Source organism: Rutilus rutilus (assembly GCF_951802725.1).
Source record: "Rutilus rutilus genome assembly, chromosome: 2".
NCBI classification, from domain to species: Eukaryota; Metazoa; Chordata; class Actinopteri; order Cypriniformes; family Leuciscidae; genus Rutilus; species Rutilus rutilus.
Genome location: NC_140210.1, coordinates 37,567,704 through 37,582,688, shown reverse-complemented (window position 1 = coordinate 37,582,688; position 14,985 = coordinate 37,567,704). Strand labels below are relative to the sequence as shown.

The 14,985-nt window shown below is 36.1% G+C and overlaps 1 protein-coding gene across 1 annotated transcript in view; it reads left to right on the top strand.

Annotated features, from left to right (window-relative positions):
- The window catches only part of grin2bb (glutamate receptor, ionotropic, N-methyl D-aspartate 2B-b), a 92,659-nt gene that overhangs the window by 44,839 nt on the left and 32,835 nt on the right, over positions 1-14,985 (top strand). Inside the window, exon 3 of the mRNA XM_084394128.1 lies at positions 12,170-12,313. Within this exon, the coding sequence (XP_084250254.1) occupies positions 12,170-12,313 (144 nt within the window). The remainder of the gene's footprint in view (positions 1-12,169; positions 12,314-14,985) is intronic.

The following is a 14,985-nucleotide window of genomic DNA, read 5'->3' as shown; positions in this document are numbered from 1 at the left end:
CGCAAATGGTACAAAATGACCTGCAAAATAGCATCTGAGCAGCGCGTATTCATATATGATTGATATAGCAACTCTTTAAAAAGTCAGTTTCAACCCAAAATACATGGTATAATAAATAATTACATGTGTATGTGGGCGAGAGAGTTGTAGTACACATGGTAGCCGGTGTAAATGACAGTGTTTGCATCATTCATGGGCCCGGTTTCAAATGTTCCTCCCTTCCTCTCAGACACAGAGGAGGAAAATCGCTTAGGTGTCCCTTCAGAACAATTGCTTTTGTTCGGGGAGAGATAGAAATGATGAGGGGTTTGGAAGAAGGTAGAGATGTGAGGGAGGAACACATGTTATTGACTTTCCTGAAGAAAGAGACATAAAAGAGGAAAGCAAAGGAGAGGAAAGAGAAGATAAAGTCCAGGTTAAAAGAGAGAGGGAAGAGGTAATAGACAACAGAGAGACAGACTGGCAGCGCCGGTGACAAGACGAATAAGACACGATGCAGCCAAGACTGATAATGGAAGAGAAAGTTTCAACAATTAATGAGCCTGGTAGCACATCTCATTTTCTCTGGAAGAAAAACAGCAAGAATGAGGGATCAGAGAAGTGACGAGGGGGTGAAAGTCTTTGCTCTCATTTCCCTCAGAGGGGCCTTGAGGCAGGAAAAACTTGAAAAAGAGCAAAAAGGGGAAAGAAAATGAGGTCATTGTGTTTCTGACATAGAAACTTAGGCCATTGCCTATGGCTAATACATGTGTGTTATCTTACTAAGTTATTAACTAGACAACAGTTTGCATGCTTGAGTGGTGTTTATGTTATTATGCTGATACAAAGACCCGCGTTAACAAATAATAAGTGTTTGAGTATATATATATTACTCTGTCAATTATTTCTTATTTATCATTTATATATATATTAGAGCTGCACTATTAATCGTTAAAGATCGTGATCTCGATTCACTGCTGATCCAGAGAGAGCACTTGTCATGTATGAAATTTCAATGTCTTTTCAACCACACAGTATCATTATTTCTGTTTCAACAATTCAAGTACTGGGATAAAAGTTTAATAGTTCAGATATAAACACTTATTTCTATGGTAGCTATCAAAATAGAGTAAATCTCCTTTTGAAAGAAGCTTGACTCTTTAAATAAAGATCTATTACATTTTTACACCAGTAGGTGGCAGCAAGTGACTTTAAAATTTTTTTTTGTCATTGAATCATTCATTCAAGAGATGTTGATTCATCCAGTAATGGAATAAGTGAAGTCTTTATGAGTGAGTCATTGAATCATTCATTCAAGAGATGTTGATTCATCCAGTAATGGAATAAGTGAAGTCTTTATGAGTGAGTCATTGAATCATTCATTCAAGAGATGTTGATTCATCCAGTAATGGAATAAGTGAAGTCTTTATGAGTGAGTCATTGAATCATTCATTCAAGAGATGTTGATTCATCCAGTAATGGAAAAAGTGAAGTCTTTATGAGTGAGTCATTGAATCATTCATTCAAGAGATGTTGATTCATCCAGTAACGGAATAAGTGAAGTCTTTATGAGTGAGTTATTGAATCATTCATTCAAGAGATGTTGATTCATCCAGTAATGGAATAAGTGAAGTCTTTATGAGTGAGTCATTGAATCATTCATTCAAGATATGTTGATTCATCCAGTAATGGAATAAGTGAAGTCTTTATGAGTGAGTCATTGAATCATTCATTCAAGATATGTTGATTCATCCAGTAATGGAATAAGTGAAGTCTTTATGAGTGAGTCATTGAATCATTCATTCAAGAGATGTTGATTCATCCAGTAATGGAATAAGTGAAGTCTTTATGAGTGAGTCATTGAATCATTCATTCAAGAGATGTTGATTCATCCAGTAATGGAATAAGTGAAGTCTTCATGAGTGAGTCATTGAATCATTCATTCAAGAGATGTTGATTCATCCAGTAATGGAATAAGTGAAGTCTTTATGAGTGAGTCATTGAATCATTCATTCAAGATATGTTGATTCATCCAGTAATGGAATAAGTGAAGTCTTTATGAGTGAGTCATTGAATCATTCATTCAAACTGATTTTTTTAAATAATGAATATTACATAAAATTACATATTTTTTAGCTAGACGGCAGCAATTAAAATTTGATCATAATCTGTGGTAAATTACGTTATTTAGTTTCGTTGTCCATTTAGAATCGTGGGAGAATTCTGTTCAATTTTATTTATGAGAAATTTTAGCAAAATTTTAAACTCTCAATCAGTTTTATTTTCGTATAAATGAGATACTATTATAAGTATACACTGCCTACTGTTTTCTACTATTTCCACGGAAATAGTTTATTACTGCAAAGTGATGTCACTAAACGAGGTTCTCTGTGAACTCTATGGAAGTATCGATTTTACCAATAAGTTGTTTCAGCTCTAGTCCCTTACATATCAGTACGTACGTGACTAGCTTTTTAAAGCACTATTTACTGGCGCTTTGACAGAGCGTAATCTCCATCAAAAGGCTTTACATTCAACAGCTTACACAATGATTCGTCTTGTATGTGGGCTACAGTACTCTGCTCAGGAGAGAAGTGCCACATGCATTAGTGTATTATCAATATCCACTCTGGGTGTAATATAGCTGAATGCGAGGGGAGTTTTCGTGCTTTTTTACGGTACTGTTTAGCTCCATGATGGTGATTAACGCAGATGCATCGTGGGCTCACGGCACTATTGAGGCAAGGTGTCTAGACGTCACTCACACCTCTGGCTGAATCCCTTCTCGCTTTATCCTCGAAATTCGAGGCCGCAGGAAGAAAGAAGAGAGTGAATGAAAAAAGGGAGAGGAGATGCACAGGGAGAAAAATAGGAATTATCTCTGCTGGACGGAAATAGCTCTGTGTTTCAATCAAAGACAGGCTTTTAAAAAAAATAGATTTAAGAGCGCCGAAGGGAGGGAGCCGTATAATGGGAATTAAGGTTGTTTCACGTTAATTATGCGTCATATGTGACATGTAATTAATTCAGTGTGTGTTTGATTAGAGATTGAGGGAGGGAGGCCCTTAAAAAAGATATGATGATCAAGCACAATGTGTTGACGGTCCAGAATAACATGAAAAAAATGATTTCTGTGAAGATTAGAGGAGAAACAGAGCGGCATAGTAAAGCAAGAGTGAATGGGTGGTTCTGTGAAACTGGTGCCTTTTTTGCTTTCGAAAAAGGGATTTTAAGATTAACTTTATTAAGGTTAACTGTATTCTGTCATCTAATGCTAAATTAAAATTGTATTATTGGGAAATAATTACAGTATACCTTCAAAAAGGTAACAGTTGAACACTTTAGTTGGACATTACAAATGTTGTGACCAAGGTTGTGATACTTGCCACCAAAGTAGTAAAAACATTTTTATTTATTTTATATATATATATATATATATATATTTCAAAATGTCAATAAAAAGTATGTATTTGCACATACAGTAATAAATGCTATTAAATATACAGTAAACATACAGTAATAAATGCTCTATTCATTGATAAAGTTATTATTATTATATTGTTTTTTTAGACAAATGACACATGTATTGTAGAATGACCCAGGCAGAGAGATGTTATATGGGTGCGAATATGGGGTACAGGATCATAATACAGGATCAAATAGTGTGCCAGGTGTAAGTGTAAAAGCAACAAATTACAAATAGTGTTGTACAATAAGATAAGAACGAAAAATAAACACAGCACAACCCAAAGATTATAATGCAGTATGTTGTTTATTTGTGTTGGAGCTATAGCAGCATGGGAACTCATGTGCTAAGTGAACAGCTGGACATGCAGTGGAGCCTATTGATTGTTTATAGTGGATATCACCTGGGGAAGTAAGGTGTTTTTAAATAAGAAATAAGATGCAGAAAGAGTGAGAACGGTGTTACTTCTGCAACAGAATGGACTATATGTGCTTTCGCCAACGTTTTTGAGCTAATGCTCTATAGAGAAACATGATGTGCAAGTTCTCCTGATGCATTGTTTAGAGAGAAGCTATTGGTTTTATAACACTCATTCAAATCAAAAACAGGCACAACAAACCATCTGTTGGTTCTGACGCCCTCAACCGTTTCTCAGACTGATATTAAAGAAATGCTCAGTTGATGTCACAGATCCAGCATAATTCACTCACTCTATTAAAACATCAGGCATATTATGCGAAAGACTCACAACAGAAGTAGAAGATTGAAAGAGGTGAATTGTGACTGCCCACCACCGCTCTAATCCTTTGATGGCTCGGGTTGTTATGAGCAAAGACTCTCTTTTATTGTCATTTCTCTCCCTCTGTGTCTCGTGCGCTTCCCCTCTCTCTTCCTCTCTCTCTTCCTCTCTCTCCTCTTTTCCGTTTTTCTCTCTTAAAACCCTTGCGTGACTTGTGAGTCATCACATCCCTTTCTACAGTGTGGAACTCAAGCTGTGCTCATTACTGTATTACAGTGCTAACATCCATCCATCCATCCACATCTATCTATCTATCTATCTATCTATCTATCTATCTATCTATCTATCTATCTATCTATCTATCTATCTATCTATCTATCTATCTATCTATCTATCTATCATCCATCAACATCTATCTATCTATCTATCTATCTATCTATCTATCTATCTATCTATCTATCTATCTATCTATCTATCTATCTATCTATCTATCTATCTATCTATCTATCTATCTATCGCTCTCTCTCTCTCTCTATCTATCTATCTATCTAATCTATCTATCTATCTATCTATCTATCTATCTATCTATCTATCTATCTATCTATCTATCTATCTATCTATCTATCTATCTATCTATCTATCTATCTATCTATCTATCTATCTATCTCTCTCTCTCTCTCTCTCTATCATCTATCTATCTATCTATTCACATCTATCTATCTATCTATCTATCTATCTATCTATCTATCTATCTATCTATCTATCTATCTATCTATCTATCTATCTATCTATCTATCTATCTATCTATTCACATCTATCTATTCACATCTAGCTATCTATCTATCTATCTATCTATCTATCTATCTATCTATCTATCTATCTATCTCTCTCATCCATCTCTATCTATCTATCTATCTATCTATCTATCTATCTATCTATCTATCTATCTATCTATCTATCTATCTATCTATCTATCTATCTATCTATCTATCTATCTATCTATCTATCTATCTATCTATCTATCTATCTCTATCATCCATCTCTATCTATCTATCTGTCTGTCTGTCTGTCTGTCTGTCTATCCATCTATTCGTCTATCTATCTATCTATCTATCTATCTATCTATCTATCTATCTATCTATCTATCTATCTATCTATCTATCTATCTATCTATCTATCTATCTATCTATCTATCTATCTATCTATCTATCTATCTATCTATCTATCTCTCTCTCTCTCTCTATCATCCATCTCTATCTATCTGTCTGTCTGTCTATCCATCTATTCGTCTATCTATCTATCTATCTATCTATCTATCTATCTATCTATCTATCTATCTATCTATCTATCTATCTATCTATCTATCTATCTATCTATCTATCTATCTATCTATCTCTCTCTATCATCCATCTCTATCTATCTGTCTGTCTGTCTGTCTGTCTGTCTATCCATCTATTCGTCTATCTATCTATCTATCTATCTATCTATCTATCTATCTATCTATCTATCTATCTATCTATCTATCTATCTATCTATCTATCTATCTATCTATTTCTCTCTCTCTCTCTCTCTCTCTCTCTCTCTCTCTCTCTCTCTCTCTCTCTCTCTCTCTCTCTCTCTCTCTCTCTCTCTCTATCTATCCATCTATCTATTGTAACATAAAGTATCCATCTATTATTCATAAGGGTTCACTTTTAGTCTTCAGTTACTCTAATTTTATTTTGTCGAATGGTTTGTACATAATTCAGACAGCTCTTTTCGATTACTCCGTGCAAGTTTTTTTTCTTACTACTCTCTTTGATCTTAAGTGTATCTGTTAGCTTTAATTTCGATAAATGTTTTATCTTCTACGATCAAGGTTGCGCTCTCTTTTTCTCTGTAGTTTATAAGTCGGACAGCTCCGTGAGTGCTGCCAGGCTTAAGAAGCCAGCAGCAGTAGAGGCTGTTAATGCTGCGAGTGACCTTCTGGAGAGCGAGTCTCTGAGGCTCAGCACGAGCTGTTAATGCCACTGGTGTTCTGAAGGGGTGAATCTAAACTATCTTGTCAATACAGTTGTAGAGGAGAGGATCTGTCTTTAGCGACTGAAGTAATGGTGCATCAACTTTACCCAGAAGTTACAGTAAAGTCAAATTAAGAATTCTGGACACTCAACTCTTATTTTATCTCGCTGTCTTTCCTCCTTTTCATTTCTTTCTTTCTACATTCATTCTCTGTGTCTGTTCTTTTTCTCATCTAATTTTGTATTATTCAGGCCTATCTCTGAGTCTGTGTAAAGAAATAGAAATAGATTTTTGGAGCACTACTTGCTGCAAGGGAAAATCACAGAAGGTGCTCTCTGGTTGAGTTTCAATTAGTATTGAATAGAGAAAAATGATTGTCCAAGATACTTCTTCTGATACAAAACTTAATTTTAATTTAATATATTTCTGGAAAAAGATCTTTCCTCAGAATGTGTCATGGCAAGCATAGACTGCAGGTGTGTAATGGTGTGTCATTCATTCATTCATCAGAATGAAAGTGTATGAGTGGTAAAATTGTAATTGTGAATGAACAAAATCTATTTGAACAATCCAAGCGCATGTTCTAAAGCGCACGGCGCAAGTGCACTTAGGGCGTGTCCGAATCCACTTTTTCTAGTTAAACGACGGGAAAATGGCATGGTCTTCAAGGGTTGTTCCTATTCTCTTAATGAGAAATGGCTGTGTTTTGGGCATAACGTGCAATAAACCAATCAGAGTCTCATCTCCCATTCCCTTTAAAAGCCAGTTGCGCTTGCGCCATGGCGGATTCGCTATTTACATGACGGAATTTGCAAGCGGAAAGACTGAACGTGTCTCAAGAGAGGAAACGGAATTGCTCTACCGGCCATCTACGGGACAAGCCGGATTCCACCATATCTTTATGTACACAATGATAATCTTTTAATAATAATACGATTTTATTTAAATTTTTCATATTTAAAAATGTTTGTGTGCTGCTGCGCGTCCCTGTGTGTTTAATAAGCAAAGTGTATTAGTAATAAGCAAATTACTAACGCGCTCTTTAGACTGACTTTAGACTTTAGACCAGGTTTTTGTTGGTCAATGGCGCAGTCTATTTCAGTTGCCTCAAAATAGCAACGCACCAACAATGCGCCTGAACACACTCGTTTTCAGACCAGCACGCCCATGGGCGCACAGATGGGCGCAAATGCATTTGCTATTTAAACAACATGGCGCAGGCAGGCGCGGATTTATGGGTGGGCCTGGGTGGGCACGTGCCCACCCAGATTGATCGGTGGCCCGCCCAATCAGATTAATAAAAACAATTAAAAAAATATATTTTCATAATAATGAATTAATAAATAATTCCATTGTAATAGTTTTTTAGAATGTTTAATAGTTTTTAATAGACATTTATGTACAGTAGCTACGAAAAATAGCTACAAAATAAAAATATTATGTCGACATATCACGTGTCAGTCCAGTGATGCCATCACGCAACACCGCGGGCGCGTTTCGGTCCAAAAGTTTTCTGTCGCAGCGGCAACCTAACTGAGCTATGGCTAAACAGCTATCATTGACATACTTAAAAAAAAAAAAAAAAACACGTCTAGATGATGATATAGGCTACTTCTGGACCATGTCATACCTGAGGAGGAGGAGGATGGTCGTGAGACACTTAACATTAGTGGCTTATTTTCATCAAAAACATAGCCTAATCAATATTTGTATTTCAAATGATCCAGAAGTTATACAGCAACTTTTATTTAAAAAAAGTTTTGTCTGCATTGCGAATGTCTTTGTACACATGCACTCTTTAATAAACGTTTTAACACAATTTAAGCAACGTATCATTCAGTGTATACTTCTATAAATATTTTAAGTTGCTCAAGCAAGTGGTAAAATATTTAACCATGTAGTAGCCTACTTATATTAAAATCGCAAAGATTTGAAATTAAAACTTACAATTGACAAAACAGCCGACTCTCATGCCTTTTCTTTTGCATTTAAGTTTTAATACAATAAATCTTGCATGTCACAAAGAACTTGTTTTCCCACCTCCACGAGTGTTGTTCATTATGTCGCCTTGTTGAGGTAAATTGTAGTTTTCCTTGCTTTACCCCAGTCTTAAAGTAGCCTTAAAAAGATGACTGTGAAAAAGAGTATAATTAAATTAAATGCATATATGATGAGATTACTAAATTTTATTTAATTAAACGCATTTATGGTGAGATTATTATATTTTCATGTCAATCTGTGTTCATTTTGACCACGAACCATGCGACGTCACTTTAATTCAGCATGCAAAAGCAAATAGACTCGGTGCGGAAACGATCTCTGCACTTCTGTATACGCACCGCACATGGAACGCATCGCCAGACCGCATCCGCGCTCAGTGTGAAAGCTCTAATACGAAGCCCGGGAATCAGGTGTGTATAAGCTTAAAAAACCCGAGGCCCCTCCGTATATTCACCAGGCCCACCTATTAATGACGTTCTGTATCCGCCACTGGGCGCAGGACGTGAAAATGATGACTGCGCCTGGTTGAAACTAGCAAAAAACACTTGCGTCGCACCTGGCGCTGCATTGTGCCGTGTGTATGATAGGGCCCTAACACTAACTGGGGTTACAGACTAGTTGTTTGCACTGTAGTTTGTCAGTGGAATTTTATGAAAATAATTTGAAGTATTGGTGTTTAATATATAGTTAATGCCAATGTCTTTTGCACAAAAAAAAATTATTAGGAGTATTAAAAGTACTGTTATTTAAACCATTAAGGAATCTAAATCATAAGAGTAATCAGAACCAGAATTTAAAATCAAGGCTTTTTAACATTTCTTTTCTAAGAACTGCCGTGGACTCTCTTTTCTTTGGCTTTCTGGCTACCGGTTACCTCTTATTTCCAATCAGTCCAATCCATCATGCTAGATCAACTGATGAATCACTTGAATTTAGTTGCATGCTCTCCTAAACGCATCTGATTTTTCCTTCCTTCCTCTCTCAATGACATGCTGTTCTGGTGAGGTATCGTGTATGGCAGGAGCTCAGCTGTTATCCCCTCCCAGCAGTCAAGAGTTAGCGGGGAACTTATTTTATGTCACTGCCTCTCATTCGAATATTGAAGATACTTTGCTTGTAAACTGCCTCTGCAGGACACTAGTCTTCATTTTTGAGGAGGAAGGCAGGAAAGTAGTGAGAGGAGAGTATGTTAGGTCTGGATTAGTTCCCTGCTGCCTGCGCAGGGCTGTATTGAGTATAGTGGATGACTAGGTCCGCCACTCCATTGTGCTAAACAGAGGAACTGGAGTCCGCTAATTCACTTGCATGTGGAGTGCATGTGTCTGTGATTGCTCATTTTGAGATGAATAGACTCAGAATGGATGAAGAGGAAGAGCGGAGCAAGGGAGATTGATGACAGGGAGGGGGTGAGGAGCAGAAGTGTAGAGCGTCGGATTAGGGAGGAATGATCCGCAAAACAAATCTGACACATGGTAGCCTATATATCATACATTTGTGTGTCTGTGTGTGTTAAATGTACAGTTGAAAATTCTTCTTAGAAAGCAAATGTAGTACTGGTATATTGTTGCAAGCTATAGTTAAAAATATAATAGTAACAGGTTTATATATATATACTGTATATATTTATTTATTTATTTATTAAATAAAAGAGAAAAGAGATCAGATTTACAGAAATTTTGCCCAATTATTATTATTTTTTTCTTAATTAGATATCGGTTTTGTATTGTTGTGAAATGAAAATGAAATTTGACAAGAACAGAAGTAAAACATTAATTTCTTCCTGTGATGGTAAAGCTTATTTTTCAGCATCATTACTCCAGTCTTCAGTGTCACATGATCCTTCAGAAATCATTCTAATATGATGATTTGCTGCTCAAGAAATACTTATTATTATTATTATTATTAATGTTGAAAATGGTAAAACTGTAAAAGAAAGTTCAAAAGAACAGCATTTATTTGAAATATAATTGTTTTGTAATATTATAAAAGTCTTCATTTTTAAGTCTTAATAAAAGTGTTAATTTGTTAAAGCTAAAACTCTTAACGACCCCGTGACTGGAGACCCACCTTTCCTGATGGGATCGACTCCAAATGAGAAGAGGTGGAATTAAGACAGGAAATTAATATTAGGGGTACGCAAATGAATAGAAGTCACAAAATGAAAGGAGCAGAGACACACATACACATTACAGGCAAATCAAGCAAATATTAAACATTTAGTTAACTCTACAAAACAAGAATATATAAACAACATTAAACTACAGCTGTAAGATTAACAACCGAAGCCCCCCTTCCCTCCCCCCCTCCCCACAGCCCCATCAGTGTTGTTACCTCATTAAAGCCGAATCAAGGTAATGGATCAGTCCATCTCAGACCCCAGGGGAGTGGCTTTGATGTTGAGTAGAGTATGGAGACCTGAAAGAGAGAGAGAGAGACCGAGAGACTGTGAGATTTCGCCATGCGGCATGACTAACATGGCAAACGCCCACGACCGACTTCATACATGAATACACACACAGAACAATAATTTACAGGCCTGTACAGACCAATACATCAATGTGCATGCATTCATGTGCACTGTCATACATGTGTGCACAGCTTTAAAACGTTTTGGCTTATTTGCCACTGACAGCTTACACACACACACACACGTATGCATATTAGATGTGAAGAGTTCATTGGCATGCTTATTATAAGAATTTGGAATGCATTTATACAAATCATTTATCGCCAATGTTCCACAGACATTTGGACATTTAAACTGCCTGGGATGGAGCATTTTGTTTCAGTGAAGTGGTCATTTAGATATTAAGGGAGCAAAGTGTCTCGTTCACATGCTTTGATGCAGCAGATGTTAGATCTGGCGAACTGCGGTGCTGCTGGGGTCGGTTCATATTTCTATACCGTCTTTCTCAGCATTACTTTCTTCAACCTGATCCTTGTTTCCTTGTTTCCTTTATCCAAACCTTAGCAGGTTACTATAGTGAAAAAAGATAGTCATGTCAAATCACAATAGCTCTTAATACAATACAGATTGTTACTCCTGTGATAAACAGGAAAATAATGATAAATTATGCTAAACAGAATTCAATTCTGCTGTAAAGCAACTCTAAAAAAGACAATAGTGTCATTATTCAGTTGAAGTCAGTTCAGTGGTGATTTATGGTGCGTTCCAGGCAACCTGTAACCCGTGTTTTTCCAACCTTATACCCGTGAAAGTGCACTGGAACGGCAGTCAAACCCGTGACTTCCCACCCGTGAACTCGTACTAGATCGATGTACTCCCAGTTACGAGCTCTGACGTCACATAGCCCGCGAAACCACACAAAACAACAATGGCAGCCCCTACGGATGCAGTGTTTCTGCAGGCGGTACACGGTGAGAATACACTTTAGGACAATATAACGTTGCAGTCAAATTAATAATAATATAATAATAATAAATAAACAAGGAGTAAGCACCTTTGGCGACAGAAATTATTACAAATGCGCATAAGCCCCGTAAGGTCCGCCATGCTGGTTTGTTTACATCTAGCTACCACAATTCCTTGCGCTCAGGTAGTTTGGCGTGACTGGCCTGGAACGCTACAAAGTCGTGAGTCGTGATTTACGTGCTCAAAAACCTGCCTGGAACGCAGCATTAGTTCAATAACCGTGTAAAGTTCATCAATTGTGAAATGAGTTCAATTGAGCTATAAAGCAGCTCTGCAGAAAACAGTGATGTCATCATCCAGCTCAGTTCAAGTGTCATGATAGTTTCTATGCAGTCAATTCAGTAATATTGCTGAATATTAGGTGTCCCCAACTGATGTACGTATACTAAGAAACCTACATTTTCATTTGTCGGTTTGTGCTTGTAATGGATGGCAAGAAGAATACAACATGAATTTGAGCCTGGTTAAATATATAACTATAACCTACTGATGCCATATTATGATGTGATTCTTCTGTTTTCTCATGCATTTGTTTCTTTATTTCTTGCAGGATGACCATTCCATGTTCTTCCAGTTTGGTCCCTCTATAGAGCAGCAAGCCTCTGTCATGCTTAACATAATGGAGGAATATGACTGGTACATATTCTCCATCGTCACCACCTACTATCCTGGATACCAGGACTTTGTAAATCGGGTGAGAAATCTTTCAACATTTTTCGGTCTTCATCCAAGCCTATCTATGCTTGATTCAAGTCATCTTGAAAATAAAACAATGAGTTGTGATGTCAGTTCAGTTCAGGTGTCATTTCATATAAAGCTTAGACGACTGCAGTAACTCATTGAACACACACATATATATATATATATAGTATATATATACATATACATATACATATACATACATACAAGTTTGGGGTTGGAAAGATTTTTGCAAAGTCTCTGTGGCTCACCAAGGCTGCATGTATTTGATCAAAAATACAGTAAAATTGTGAAATATTATTACAATTAAAAAAAAACTGTTTTCTATTTTAATATACTTTAAAATGTCATTTATTCCTGTGATACAAAGCTGAATTTTCAGCATCATTACTCCAGTCTTCAGTGTCACATGATCCTTCAGGAATCATTCTGATATGCTGATTTGCTGCTCAAGAATAATTTCTTATTATTATCAATATTGAAAATGGCTGCTTAATATTTTTTTCTTTTTCATTTTATTCTTTGATGAATATAAAGTATTTATTTGAAATATAAATCTTTTGAATCATTATAAAAACTTTACTGTCACTTTTGGTCAATTTAATGCATCCTTGCTGAATAAAATAATTAATTTCTTTAAAAAAGATAACAATGTTATGAAAAATAATATGAAACAAGTATTGACCCCAAAGCTTTGAACAGTAGTGTATGTTGTCATTATTATTATTAATATTATTTTATTATTTTTTTATTTATATTTTTGGTTATGTTTTAACTGACATTTTAACACGGTGTTTCTCTAGATTTTATTTCTAAAGGAGATTGTGGTGCAGAAAAGCATTGCTATGTGGTTGCAATGGTATCCTGGGTGATTTCTAGTGTGTTTACAGTGGTCAGTTGTATTTCTGATTAATCCCGACAAACATTCCATTCAGCAGAACCTAGTCTTGTTTATCAAATCATTGAAATGCATCATCAGGTTGTATAAACAGTCGCCTATCCAGAGCTAAAACATTTTGGCCAAAATGAGATTGGGATCTTGTGAAACCCCAGACCGTACTGGTGTTTGCTTCGCTGCCCGTAATTCTGGAGACTCTAGCTGGTTGGGTTCACACCCTAATCCCGGCGTTGTGACTCCCGCTGGGGAGCCAGCCGCTGCAGCTCGAGCGTCTTTCATCATCAGGAGTTTGCCAATGCTCCTGTCTCAACTAATGCTCTCTTCCTCTCCTCTGTCTTCTGTACGCTGGGGCTCCTGTCAAAACTAATGTACCCGTCCTCTCCCCTATCTTCAGCATACGTTGCTCCTACAGAAACTCCTCTCCAATTTTGTTTTATCATTTCTGATTTAAAGGGATAGTTCACTAAAAAATTTACATCATTTCGTCATCATTTGCTGACTCTTATATCATTCTCAAGCCATGTGACAGCAGAAAAAAAGGCTGCATGCAAGATAGAAAGTCATACGTGTTTAGAATGAAATGAGGGTGAGTAAATGATGACTAGTGGAATTTTGCCTGTGACCATCTTTCTGTTCATTCATCACTCTCACACAATTGATGCCTTTAGACTTGTGTACAAGCCCTATAATAGTAGTGTTGACCCTTTTAATTCTTGCTAGCCTCTTTAGAGCAGAGGTTATTGGTGTTAACTATTCAAAACATCTTGTTAATTGAAATAAAGCTGAAATAAATACAATAAAATAACTAGCGCTGTCAATCGATTAAAAAAATTAACTACATAATTGTGCTAAATCGCATCTAACATTTAAGTTTTTAATACATTTTTGTTGTAAAACTTTCACATTTAATGTAGAAGCAACATAAAGAGAGTATATTATAAATATTTGTTTAATTGCATCTTTTTAATAAGCACTATGAATGAAGGCCAGAATGAAGGCCATTTGAATAACTAAATAATCTTTTAACATTTAATGGGTTTTAAAAATATAGAACAACTTTTAATTTAAGTGAACTTAAAACAATCTTCACATAAACCCACTGTAATAAATGTCACATTTAGAAATATTTTGTTGTATGAATATCTGAACATATGCCAAAAGAAAGAACAGACCCTTTAAAACAAGCAAAAACGTTTTTTTTTTTCTCGCTTCATGCCTTTCTTTCTTTTTTATCATCACTTAAATATGAAATAAATATGAATATGAAAAAGAAAAAAGCATTTTGAGCAAAAAAACTGAGAAAATCAAATTTTTGTCAAAGACTAGGCCTACATCCAGATCGGATCATGGGTGCGTTTCCCGTACAACTATATAGCTCGCTGCTTAAAGGGATAGTTCACTTTGAAATTAATTTTTGATATGTTTTAGCTTACCTCAAGGGCATCCAAGATGTAGGTGTCTTTGTTTCCGCAGTAGTTTCAATTTTGATATTTTTAGGTCAAACCGTTCTTGTCTGTCAGTCATATAATGCAGGTCGATGGTCACTGTCTCAAAACACAAGCACAGAGTCCAAATTAAAACAATTCCCCATCGTCCAAATGAAACAATTCCCCATCGTAAGTACACATTGATGGCCTAAGACACGAAACGAGCGGTTTGTGTGAGAAAACGAACAGTATTTATATCGTTGTTATCTCTTGAAAACAGCACACGTCCAAATGATCTGACGGCGCGGGCGGGTATAGATATATACATAGATGTCGCCTTGG